The sequence below is a fragment of the Egretta garzetta genome, unplaced genomic scaffold (assembly GCF_000687185.1).
Source record: "Egretta garzetta isolate BGI_Z169 unplaced genomic scaffold, ASM68718v1 scaffold537, whole genome shotgun sequence".
Taxonomy (NCBI): domain Eukaryota; kingdom Metazoa; phylum Chordata; class Aves; order Pelecaniformes; family Ardeidae; genus Egretta; species Egretta garzetta.
Genome location: NW_009260134.1, coordinates 205,947 through 218,506, shown reverse-complemented (window position 1 = coordinate 218,506; position 12,560 = coordinate 205,947). Strand labels below are relative to the sequence as shown.

Sequence of the window (12,560 nt, the reverse complement as noted above, 5' to 3'; positions counted from 1 at the left end):
CTGGAGCAGCCGGGGGGGTCGCGGAAACCGGGGGGCGGCGTCGAGCCCTCTGGGAGCTCGCGCCTCTGGTAGTGAAGCCCTCACTGCAGCGAAAGCTGCTCTCTCTTCACGCGCTTTCCAACTTTCCCCCTATCCTCTTAGAGCAATTAAGAAAAACACCGGTCTAATTACTTCCTGCTCGTTTTTGGCCTTGTTACTAACGTCAGTATCGTTTGGGGTGGAAGGCGTAAATCATCCCCCCCCCCCCCCCCTCCGATCAGGAGAGGCGTGAGGTGACTGTGCTGGTGAGGTGCGACGCCCGCGTGGCTGAGGGCTGAGCTCTGTGGAGCTTGAGGCCGTGTGGTGTGAATGCTCTTAAAAGGCTGAGAAAGTAGCGTTTGCCATTAAACTATTTCCTTCAGCGTTGGCATCTCTTTACCGTGTATTAACAACTGGCTGAGGTGTGGTGTTAGAAGGTAATGAGAGGTCTCCTCTTGCTGTTTTAAATTATTTTTAACGCCGTTGCCGTGAGTTGCTCTTTATATTATCGACTAAAAGCATGCTAGTAGCTAGCAAGTAGTAGCTTACTTAAGTCTATGCAATGCAATAAACTTAAAACTTCCACCAACGGCCATTAGTTTGGAAAATCTTAGATCTGCTGTCCTTTAATTTGAGCACCCTTATCACTAGGTAGACCTCTAACAAAACCTAGTGAATATTTTGCAATTTTCCTCATTACTTTTATGGTTCTTTTTAAAATTGTGTGTTGTTCTATTCAAAAGTAATCTTGGTTTACAAAAATGGGCTAAATCTCCAGTATGTCCATTTCAGTACACTGTAAGCTGTCCACGCAGGAGTTAAGGTTTTTACCAAAGAGTCCTCTGTCTCAATTTAGGTACAGCTAGGAATGTGTGATGCATCTTGTGTCTCATCTTGATTTTAGACACTACAGTTACAGGAGTGTCTAAAGTAGTTTAGCAGCTTCTATTATTTTACTGCCTTTTTTTTTTTTTTTTTAAGCTTGGTGTGTTGCGACTCTTTTCCTGAGACAGCCTTTCACATCTTACGCACAGGAAGCTTCACGTTCCTTACTTCAGTATGGAACTGTAATAGCTAGTAATGTAATTCTCCCTGGATTTTAGGTTCTTCCCAGGCTGCTTTTATTACAAGGCTATATTATTTTAAACCCCTACTGAAATCTGGCAGTATTTTCAGGTAGGTGTTTCAGATACTCGCCTTGGCCACTGAATGCAAAGAGTTAAATATATTAGCACAAACTGAAAACAGAATAATAGAGGGACATGTTGACTTCTAAGAGCATAATGTTAATTTAATAGTGTACTGTACAGTGGGTTCATAACACTTTAATTAACTTTTAGATGCACCTGTCTACTCTTAAAGTTTACTTTTCTAAGTGATCCTTCTTGTGCAATTCTGCCCTGTTTCCTTTCACAGGAGGTGCACATAAGGCACATGCACTCCATTTACAGGAATTCTGTTCATTTCAAAAAAACATTAGGAGGGGTCTTACCATCTGTGGATACTTCATACTAATGCTGCTCAGTGCAGCTTAGAAAATTAAAAACACAACACTTGCCTACATTTCCTGTGGATTAATATTTTTTAGATCAGTTTAAAGCTAAATAGCCCATTGAATATAGTTCAGCAGCTGTTTGTGTTGTGAAAGGGACTTGTTATTTAACATACTGTTCTTTTATTTGGTGGCGTACGTGGTAATTATTGCAGAAGAGTTGTCACGGTATTGCTTAGAATACCTTTTCTTACTAGTTCTCTCTTTTTGTTTTAAACTGTGGCTGATCTAGGTTTGCCTGTTTGAGGTACTACTAATACTGGACTATGAGCTAGTTTCTGCTGGTTTAAGAATGCTGTTAGGATGCTGTTGGGTGTCTTTGTTTCCCAGGCTTTGTACACTGACTGTTTTCTTTCAACTTGCTTCCAGAAACTTGCCGCTTGGGTTGGAGTGAACATTAATGATGGTAGAGGCTTCCATAGTTTCTGGTGCTATCCCAGGTCTCTTGCATAAAGCACATCTGATGCTTGTCTGGCATATCATGCAGTTAAAATGCATTTAAACTTCTTTTTATTTATTTAAATGTAATTTATCATGCAGTTAAAATAAGAATTTAATTAGTTTTCAGTTTATTTAAATACAACTATGTCAAAAGTGATAGTCCAATATTTGACTTTCCTTTTTTACTGGACTTCTTAAATTAAGGCGTCTAATTACTATAGCTGTTGCTTCAAATTTTCTCTAGTCTAGCTTCTTTGGCTGCATCATCATCTCCTTGGTCTTGAGTATATCTACTTACCTGAGGTCCCTCTACCTATTTTACTGACCTTGAACTCAGAGCGAGGAGGTCTGGTGCTTTTCAGCATAAACACCAGTGAATGGAAACTGGCAAGTGTGACTGTAGCAGAGGGTGTGAGACACAGTTAATGTGTAGTCATAAGAGCAAGGCTACAGCACATAGGGAAGTGTGATGCATGTGGTTACGTTCTGTCTCGTGTACTACACCTGCAGAACGTGGTAAGTTACACTTACCTTTCTGCAAGTGCCAAGAAAATGGGTATCTGGGTAGAGATGAAATAACACAATTTCGTGTTCCCCACTGAAGGAAACGCAATTACAACTTAGCTACTGAGCGAGCACCTCTCTGGTCACAGGGCTTAACAGCATGTGCATAATTCTCAGTCAGGCTACATACTGCCAGTTCCCTTCTTGTATGGCTAGGACGTGTGTCAGGGAACAAACCAAGGATCACTCTTGTAGAGATGGGAAGGAACTCATAATACTGAGAAAGGGAGGGATAAAGGGCCATAAACTTGTTGGAAACTGGGCTCCACTGATTCTTTTGCTTATTAAATAGATTAAGGCTATTCTTAAGGTTTGTACAGTTATTTCTGAGTAACAACAGCTGTTGGAGTGCAGTGTTCTCCATTCTTGTTGCTCTGCAAACATTCAGTGTGTTAAACAAGACGTGCTTGCAGTTTTCCTTGAAATCCGGTAGTTTGGCTGGTTTGCAATGACCACGAAGGAAAGTATGAGCTAACTGTTCCATCTTCTTGCATCTCAGATTCATGGAAGTTTTTTGTCAATCTATTTTTCTCATATTACTGAAAGACAATTCATGTAGTGGAGACTTTGTTTTGTTTATCTGTTCTCTTGATAAATATTTCTGATGGCTTTGGAAGGTACTTATTTAGGTACATAGTTGAAATGCGTCAAGCTTGGTAAGACTTCAGAGTGATTTGTAACCGTGTAAGTATAAAAACCTATTAAAAGCATTCATGTAACTGTTTATTTAGTTGCTTTATAAAGCTAAACTATCCCAGCTCTTCTGACATCTAAAAACATGATTCGATGATTGACTTGGTACGAAAGTGTGTGTTTTTCCTGGCTGAGCAAACAGTGTAGTTGGTGCTGAAATTGAATCTGAGATCTTCTTTGACAGAAACTTCCCTTCTCATTTATGTAGTACATGAAGATGGAATTTGCAATTAAACACACGTGGGATGGTTTGCCTGTAAGCCATGAACCAGTAAGAATTGTGCTGAAGCCGGACAATGCAGAACTGCTAATGGAAGTTAATGCTCCCTTTTTTAATGATCCACCAGCACCGCTTGGAGAGCCAGGGAAACCTTTTAGTAGACTGTGGGACTATGAGGGTAAGTGTAACTGTTCAGCTGAAAATATATATCTGATTTGTGTAGATGCTGAAGTTCCTCTGTAGCTGATGTGCCTGGTCTTTATTTAAGAGTCTATGATGGTTATTTATTCAAACTGATGTAACAGATGTGAGTGTATGGCACCTAATTCAATTTGGCTTCTTTGGTCACAGTACTGCTTTTAAAGATCAAATCTGAAATGTAAGGCAAAAAAACTTCCTTTCTGTGGGGAAGAATACTGGGAAAGAATTTAGTTGTAATCACTGCCTTACTCTTAAACGGCCCCTTAAATAACTGTAAACCATATACTATATTCAGCTGTAAACCACCCCAAACTGCACCAAGAGTGATGCTCTTTTTCTCGGTGGTGAATTGATTTTCATCACTAACACTGCTGTCTGTAAGGTGAGTGGCTGTTTCATTGTAGTGCAACAATACAAATAACTGGGAAAAGAAGCAAATATGTCATGTCGCTCAATGGCCATAGAGAAATGGAGTACAATAAGCTGGATTGATTTCAAGAATGATGAGGCTGACTCTTCCTGATCCTGTCAATAATATAGGCGCTCAAACTTAGTTTCTGGATTACTGATATAATTTGTGGAATAATAGAGACTTGACAAATTTGAATATAAAAATAATTTTGTGGCGCATATATTTATATAAAAACACATTAGCAGTAGGTAAATAGAATCAAAATATTTTGCTTTTAGAAGTAGAGAGCAACAGTTAAACCATTTGTCTATTTTAATCACTTTTCCAAAGTATATTTGAGGAATAGGAAGGCGTGAAACAAAGGGCAGCTTTTAAAATGTAGTTCAAAACTGTACCCAAATGGAATGGGGAACATTCTTAAAGTAATGCTGTTTTCTTTCTCTTTTCCTATCAATATTTTTACTTTTACCTGTTGCTTTGAATAATGCAAGAATTTAATGTTTCCAGCAGTTCTCTACTTCCTGATTATTGAGCTATTCTGATTAAAGCTCTACGAGAACAGTATTAGCACCTCTTTGATGATATTGTACTACAAAGGCTTATGTAAAAACAAAATAATCATATCTAATTTATAATTCTAACTAAAGCTTCCTAATTATGTCATGGCTATGAGAAACACCATTATTGTTCTGCTTTGTGTTCCTGAAAGGTGATTCAGCAGTCATACCTGGCTTTCAGGTACACCTGGAACAGTAATCCCCTGTCCAAAGTATCAGCCATCTACAAGGAAAAGCCATTTAAGAGCTAAATGCTTTCCTACTATTTCTGAGATTTAGCAGTCTTAGTTAGGGGGTGTGTGCTCTGCTGTGAGTGTATGTTCTGGTTTTCTCTTTTTTTTTTTTTTTTTTTTTTTTTTGTCTCTGATGCCCTGAATCCCCAGGCTACCAGCAAACACAAGACTTAAGTGCTCTACCTGGAGTGTGTGCTGTAAGTATGATTGACTAGGATCACTCTATCTTGGTCAGATTTGTTCACAGCAAGCATACTAGGTGAAATAGCTGTGTGCTGATGCTTTTCTTACTGCGCTGGCAGCTAAAGTTGGTTAGTAGACCTGCTATTTTTCTGCTGCATCAAGATGGGTGTTTCCAAAGCTGGAGTTGGTAAAGTAAATTAAATTAGTACAGTGCTTTATAAAGCTTTTTGTGATGATAGGCATTAAAAATAAGAGTTACAGTTACGGCACAGCATTTCAAATAGTTAGGAAGCTGACAGTAGCATGTACACGGCTAGACAAAGTCTGGCATGGCACAGGCCAAACTGTGAAAACAGAATTGTTTTAGTGGGATATGAAAGTGTCAGGATATTACAAAATAGTTCATACAAAATACTGACAGCCTGTTTCTCTGGTTTTTTTTTTTAGTTGTAGAAGCATTTTTTCTGAGTGACAGAACTGAACAGTATTTAGAAGTTGAACTTTGTCCGTAAGTACAGGAGTCCAAAAAAGTCACAAATGTTAATTTGCATTTCCAGTTCTAATGCTTGTAAGATATATATGAGGAATACTGGGTACAGAAATTGTTCCAATATGGGGAAAGTAGACATTTGTGGCAGAACAGTACACTAATAACTTGGCATCATTTTAAGAAAATTGTGCTCTGATTTTTTTGACAGCCATGGACAACACTTGTTGCTGCTGCTTTCTAGCAAAAGAAGAGTATGGAAAGTAAGTGGTCAAGTACATTCATAATGTTCAGAACAACTAATTGGTTTTAGGTACTTGTTGCCTCATTGGAAAGTCATGTTACCTCTTTTTTTTTTTTTTTTTTTTTTTTTTTCTTTTTCCCCTCCTTTAACAGGAAGAACTTCCTTTAGAGTTTGAGGTGACCAGAATGAAAACCAAATGGGAAGGTAAAGCTCATCTTCCTTGGAATTATTTTCCACCATGCACTAACAAGTTCAATGCATTTGCAATTCATGGCTCAGGAGAAGAGAGAAAATACGAAGCGCTTCATCCCGTGCCTCGACATGAACTACAGGAAGGACAGAAACCAGATTTGTAAGCATGAAATTAGCTCTGTAATATAGTTGCACTGTTCTTGGGATACTTAAAAAAGCTAATCTGGTTTTCAGATTGAGTGCCACTAGTATTTTAATTATACTGCTTAGCCCCAGATCCACTGGCACTGCACTTTGTATAAAGCACTGTGGCAGATAGCTGTAATTAGTGCTTGATTTCTCTGTTATCCCCCAGGTGCATAGAAAATGATGCCTTCAACACCATGGGCATCTGTTTTATCACCTTCCTCAGCTAAATCATAGATAGGTTGTTCTACTTTTTCCTTGCCTCCAGCACCTCCTGAAATGCCATTTAGTGTTAATTTCACCAGATACGTTTCCAGTAAATCTCTTTTGTTTCTCTCCTACTGTTCCAAACAACCTCACCGCTACAGATGGCTCCATATTATGGAAAAATTTGAAAAGGCAGACTAAACTAAAAAGTATAATAAAGGGATACCCAATATCAATAAAAAAACTAGAATATCTTGATTTTTAAATTGTGCTTTGGGCCTGTTTATTTTCTTTGACTGTGAGGCTGAGATATTTGATTAAAAACTGCTACGTCTGGGAATTTTGTAGAAATGAACTAGCTCTAGAGGGTACACTATAGTTCTTACGCAAACTTGTTACTCAACATACAGTGACGACCAGATAAGGTAAATTTTAGATAAGTTACCCTTTTTTGCCTTTATTTAAGAAAAACTTAGCTTCTGCAATTGTTTATTTGAATAAATTCTAAGCTATTGCTAATAAAATACATTCCCTTTATCAGTGTTCCATAAGAAATAGATACTTTTCTTTTTCTGTGGTAAACTGGAGAATGCCTGTAATATTTTTCAGGAAGGGATTCTTTCTATTCTTTCTATAGTACCCCTTCCAAAAAACCCCTTGACTTTTTCAGACATGGGTAGCAGATGCAATTATGTGAAGAGATTGCTCCTTGCTACTTTCATTGCTCTTAGTTTGTCTGTACTCTTACAAATTACTTCCTAATAAGAGAATTCCGTTTACCTTTTTAAATGATTAGTGTAGTGTCAGATGTTCTGTCTTCTGTTTGGCAGTTGTTTAATGTAAATATTAATTAGCGATTGGCTTCACTGACTTCCTTCTATTGTTTCTGTGTGGTAACCTAAAGGAGAAATTCTTAGCAAGAACTGATTCATAACATTTAAAAGAAAACTACACTTCTGGTCTCACAGAAAAAAATGTCTTTACTAGCTTCACTATCCTATCCAGTCTTCCCCTTTTCTGTAAGGCAAGGACATCCCTCTGATACGATTTTTCAATTGGTCAAGAGATGTAAATTTTTAATCTATTGGAGTGCAGATAAGTCATAAAGCAGGATATCGCTGCTCTTGCTCTGACTGTGGTTCCAGGCAGTTTAAAAGGTGAGCACTTTGTTAACTTCCCTTTGTTGTGTGTTATATATAGCTGCCCTTTGTTTTCCAGTACCAGATTTTCAGAAATACAGTAGCGTTTTTTATTTATAAACTCAAGTTTTGGAAAATGAGCACATGGAATGCTGATTACATTCCTGTCCAAGAAAACCTGAAAATAAAGATTAATTAAACCTGTTGAGGAAACTGTCTTTTATTAAGACACATACTACAAGACTTACAACTTCTTTGTTTGTTTCTCCTCTCTTTGCAGTCATCGCCTGGAATTTTTCAAAGATCTGAACCTGAAAGGACTGATGCAAGAGGGTTGGAAGCAGCCTAAATCAGATATATGGAAGTCTCTCACTAACTGAGGCATACGTTTTTATAGCATTAAGGTTGGATGAAACTGTATGGAAACAACTTCTTCATTCTAAGCAGAGTTTGTAAATATCAGATTGCTAAGGCTTTCCTTGACACCAAAATCATTGATCAATCTTAAAATCAACTGTAAAGTATCCGGGCCAGTTGGTTCTAAACATATGGAGTATGCAACAGCTTGTGTTTCAATTCATCTTGGTGGGGAGTTTTTTACCTGTGCAAGAGACGAATCTACTCCTACCAGTGAAGGGTAAAAATGTGCTAAAATTACAGCTATGTTTTCATGAGAGCTCTAAGCCTGATGAGGCCAATGTCTGGCTTGGAATCTCTGTTCCCTATAGTTGCTGCATTTCTTCTGTATTTTCACTGCTGCTAGTTTGTTTCTTGGCTGTTGAATGACATTCTTATGTGCCTATTTTTCTTTTTTATTGCAATTAGGAGAAAGAATGCCTCCTTCAGGAACAGAAAAGAATATAGCTATCATGATGTTTTGTGGCCCATGTGTACTTGCATTCCAAGATGCTGTGGAGGTATAACACTACCCTTTCCTATACCTTCCTATACCTGAAGTTTTCCCTTGCACAGTACTGAAGAGGGAACTTAATCTGTATTACTTTGTTAGCAGACCTCTCTGCTTCAAATTCAGTGTGGAATTTCTAGTGGTATTTAGGTACAGAGGGTAGATTTACAGAAGGTTTTATATATTCCAGGGAAAATTTCTGGGAGCAATAAAGTTTAGTAAAACCTTTTGATGTAGTTGTGTGCCTACAAAAGCTTGTTTGTTTCAAGACCTTGCCACATCACTTTAAGGATTCATCTCAAGACGTGTGAGAATTCTGTTTGCATGCCACCTAACGTTGGAAATACTCTAATTGTATGTGCCTACATCTTCTACATATGGGCATGAATATTTTTAACAGTACTGAATACTGTTAGATGGTAACGTCTAATCTGTAAATTCTCACAGGATTTACAAATGAGATGTTCCTTCTCTGTCTAGCATAGTAAGTGCTGCTTGATTGTGGCTGCTGACTTGATCCTATGTAAATTTACTTAGAAAATGGGAAGTTTACCCACTGACCAGATCCTGCATCTGAAAAGTTAGGTGACTTTAAAATCAAGCTTCTTAAGTTTAGTTCAGAATGAGGATTCAGTCCAAGAAATGGTCCTCGGTCCTTTACTGGAAAGAGGACTTCCTGCATCCTGTTGAAATGTCATTATCACAGGGTAAAAGGTGGTCATGTTCTCTAGTTTTGTGAGAAGGATTGTTCTAGGCGTCTGAGAGAAGATGGCTCAGTCATAATTGAGGGCGTCTCTTTCAGAAAGTAAGCCCTGAGGATGTGGTGTTGGGTCTCATCCTTTCATGTAGTATTTTCTACTGAGCAATTTAGAATCCTACAAGTTCCTGGAAGGGGCTGGTATTCTTGTAGTCTAACATCCTGCTCAAAGCAGGGCTATTGTTGAAGCTAGGTGAGTTTGCTCAGGGCCTTGTCAAGTTTTGAATAACTCCAAAGGTGAAGCTTCAAATGCTCGGGGTAGCCTGTTTCAATACTCAACTAATTCTGTTATGAAAACTTATCTAATTGCCATTTCTCATGATGCAACTTGTATCCATTGCCTTTTGTCCTTTGTGCGTCTCCAGGAAGAGTCACTTTTTCTCTATAACTACAGGTTAGGTAACTGAAGATAACTGTTACCTCCCCGTGGATTTTTTTAAAATGTTGTCATTCTCAGTTTGACTTTTGTGACTTTCATTAGTAAGCACCTTCCACTCAGATAATACTGACAGACAACTTAAAAGTGTAACTTGGGTTGTAACTCGGAGGCAGCAATGCTCCCAGGCCTTTCTTCTTTATTTAGCTCATAAATGGTTCTAAAAATTGTGTGTGTAGCTTCTAGACATCAAAATGCCTTAAAGTTTTGCACGAGACTGCACTCTAACTCATATTACTAAAAGGATTCTCTGTTCTCCTCTGAGCTTGTATACAGTAATAACCATAGTCTGATGGCGATGTTTCTTTGCTATCTTTAAACTTGAGTCTACCTGTAAATTCTGCCTGAGAAGAAAAGAAAATGGGAATATCCTGCCTTTGTGAAGAACATCTTGGTGTGATTAATATCTGAGATACAATGTTACTTCAGAGTTTTTGTTTGGATTTAGATTCCCTCTTTGTACTTCCAGTTTTATAGAACTGTACTTTCAAGTTTAAGGATATAAGGCTTTTCCAGATGCAGACTTTGGCATGTCAATGCACTCAGCCATCCAATTGTTTTTGCTATCTTTTAATTAGACACTATAGATTCCTTGCTATAAAGTGCCATCTGTTGAAAATCATAAGTATTGTACATTCAGTTATTTGGCTTTTTTACCTTCAATCCATGTACAGTAAGTATTCTAAACAATGGCATCAGTATGAAATATTGAATAATCCAATAAACGTTGATTAAAAGTGTCTTCTGGATACTGACATCTCAAAGCTGCTTTTGAAATTTCAGTCAAAAGCAAAAAACATTTCACTAAGCTTTTAGACTTAATTTTAAACACCTTGTCAAAAAAGTGCATGCAAAGGTTCAAAATGAGCTTACTGTTTTCCTCACAAAGGTGGTTTTCACGTGATGAATGATGGTTTGTATGTAAAGGACAGTAAATCAAATTATTCAGAGGCTTCATCTCGTATTCATTTCCACTTCAAACTGACTACTTCAGATTTGATTTTGGATGCAAATTATAAACTTTGAGGGAAATAGATTAGTTCCCCTAAATAAGTAATTTAAAGTAAAATAATTGTTTCTGCAGTACAAAATGTAATGCTAGATGCTTCTGAAAATGGGAATTATCATACGGATTTATTCAAGGCACATGCTACTCCACACTGCTGTCAGGTGGTTCACTTGTATGTTTCTAAGCTTTAAGAGTCTGTTGGAACTGTAAGTGCTGGCTTTCATCAGAAGGTTTCCGTATGGGTTCATGTAGTGCAGAGTTACAACCTGTGCACTGACTTGTTTCTAAAGGTTTCAAGTTAAATTAATCCCTTGGTTAAAACCAAGGATTTAGGGAGGGAGGGAGTCTCCATGTAAGGCATATGTTAGGTGGAAGCACAGTGTCTTGGCACATAGTACTGAATTCATGGCTCATCAGCGGGCAATACAATGCTTGCCAGCGTCACTTAAAGCTCCCAGGACTTTGCAGGGCTGGGTATCCATGTTCATTGAGATAACTAACTAGTTCATAGCGTTCTTGCTATGATCTGCTTTTTAACCAGGCCTTGTTCTACGCTGTGGAGTCCAGTTGTAGCCTGTCTTCCCTGAATTGCCTTTCTTTTTTGATGACATGCAAACACGAGGAAAAGGCAAAACAAACCCTGTTCTGCATGAGTTCCATTTAAGTACATATTCATTAGTTGTTAATCCTGGTTTAGAAAGAATGTGATTCAGTCCAGTCTAGCTCAGTGTATGTGTACATCCATATATAGAGGCATTCAGCATTGTGCTGTTTTTGCATGTCAAACTTGTATCAAAAATAATACAGATAAATTCTCTAAATTGTCACACTGGTTATACTTTATGTAGGATATCAATTTAATAAAATGCAGAGCTGCATGATAGAAAGCATAGATCATGCAAGCACTCTATCCACAAATCCATTTCACTTTGGAATGGATTTATACACTTCAACCCTGTGAGCACTTCTTATCCATTGCTCTCTTAAAAAAAAAAAAAAGAAAAAAAAAAGAAAAATGAGCCTGTCTCATAAATGTTTCCTGTGGATGATACTTGGCCTTGTGCCAATTATATCATGTGACATGCTGAGTCTAAGAGGCAGGAATTTTATTATTTTGGAAATCAGTGAATATCCACTGGCGAGCGCACAGTATTTGATTTATTTTTTTATTAATTTGATTTTGATAAGGGATGGAGTTTCCCCAAGTTTAATGCCAGGGTTAGTTGAAAACACAAGGACATGGTACCAACTTGTCATTGCCTCTGGAAATACACTTCTGGTTTAATCCATTTTCTGATTCAGTAGGTTCTGTTGTGAGGATGTTGATCCTAAATGAGTTGCAGAATATGAGCTTGAAAACACTGCTCTTACTTAAAATTGCAGTTGAGAAAAGGGATATATTCCTATTGCTTACATACTGCTTAATTCTAATAGGTGTGATTTTTTTCCACTGTGGTCAGATAATTAAGCAGAAATTTTTAACTAGTTCTTATATTCTGCTACAACCACCCCCCTGTCTATAGGGCAATAGAATGATCTGTTAAAATTATGTGTGTTACTATTGTGGTATTTGATTTACTAAGTTTAATGAAATGCTGAGTGGTTTTGCTGTAACTTTTTAATTTTTTTTTTTTTTTCAAATCTTCTCAGTAAATACTTAAGCAATTGAGGCACAATGCAGATTTGGATAGTTGTAATCTCTGACAAGATGATCAGACTGAATAACCTGGAAAACAAAAATACTGAGCTTCATGAAAGAAAAATATACCTGTAAAGAGAATTTAGATTTGTTTCAACAATTCTCTCTCGTAAGTGCATTTCTAAGCTCCTTGCGATAGTATGTTTATTAGTTGTGAACTTGAAATTAAAACCAGAATTTCTATGTGACTCAGTCCCCCTTATAATGTTAGTGAATCTTTATA

General features: G+C 37.5%; 1 protein-coding gene across 3 annotated transcripts in view; it reads left to right on the top strand.

Annotated features, from left to right (window-relative positions):
- The window catches only part of CUNH4orf33 (chromosome unknown C4orf33 homolog), a 15,218-nt gene extending 2,894 nt beyond the window's left edge, over positions 1–12,324 (top strand). The window contains exons 1-6 of one of the 3 annotated variants that reach the window (XR_004842379.1): positions 3,471–3,666; positions 5,522–5,582; positions 5,773–5,824; positions 5,958–6,157; positions 7,810–8,446; positions 12,289–12,324. Coding sequence is in view for 2 of the 3 variants with exons in the window: in XM_035897038.1 (XP_035752931.1) it covers positions 3,480–3,666; positions 5,522–5,582; positions 5,773–5,824; positions 5,958–6,157; positions 7,810–7,909 (600 nt within the window). In the remaining variant the exon portion in view is untranslated. Of the gene's footprint in view, positions 1–3,470; positions 3,667–5,521; positions 5,583–5,772; positions 5,825–5,957; positions 6,158–7,809; positions 9,060–12,288 lie in introns of those variants that run through there. The other 2 variants (XM_009641602.2, XM_035897038.1) reach the window with 2 other exon arrangements.
- The last annotated feature ends 236 nt before the right edge of the window (positions 12,325–12,560 follow it).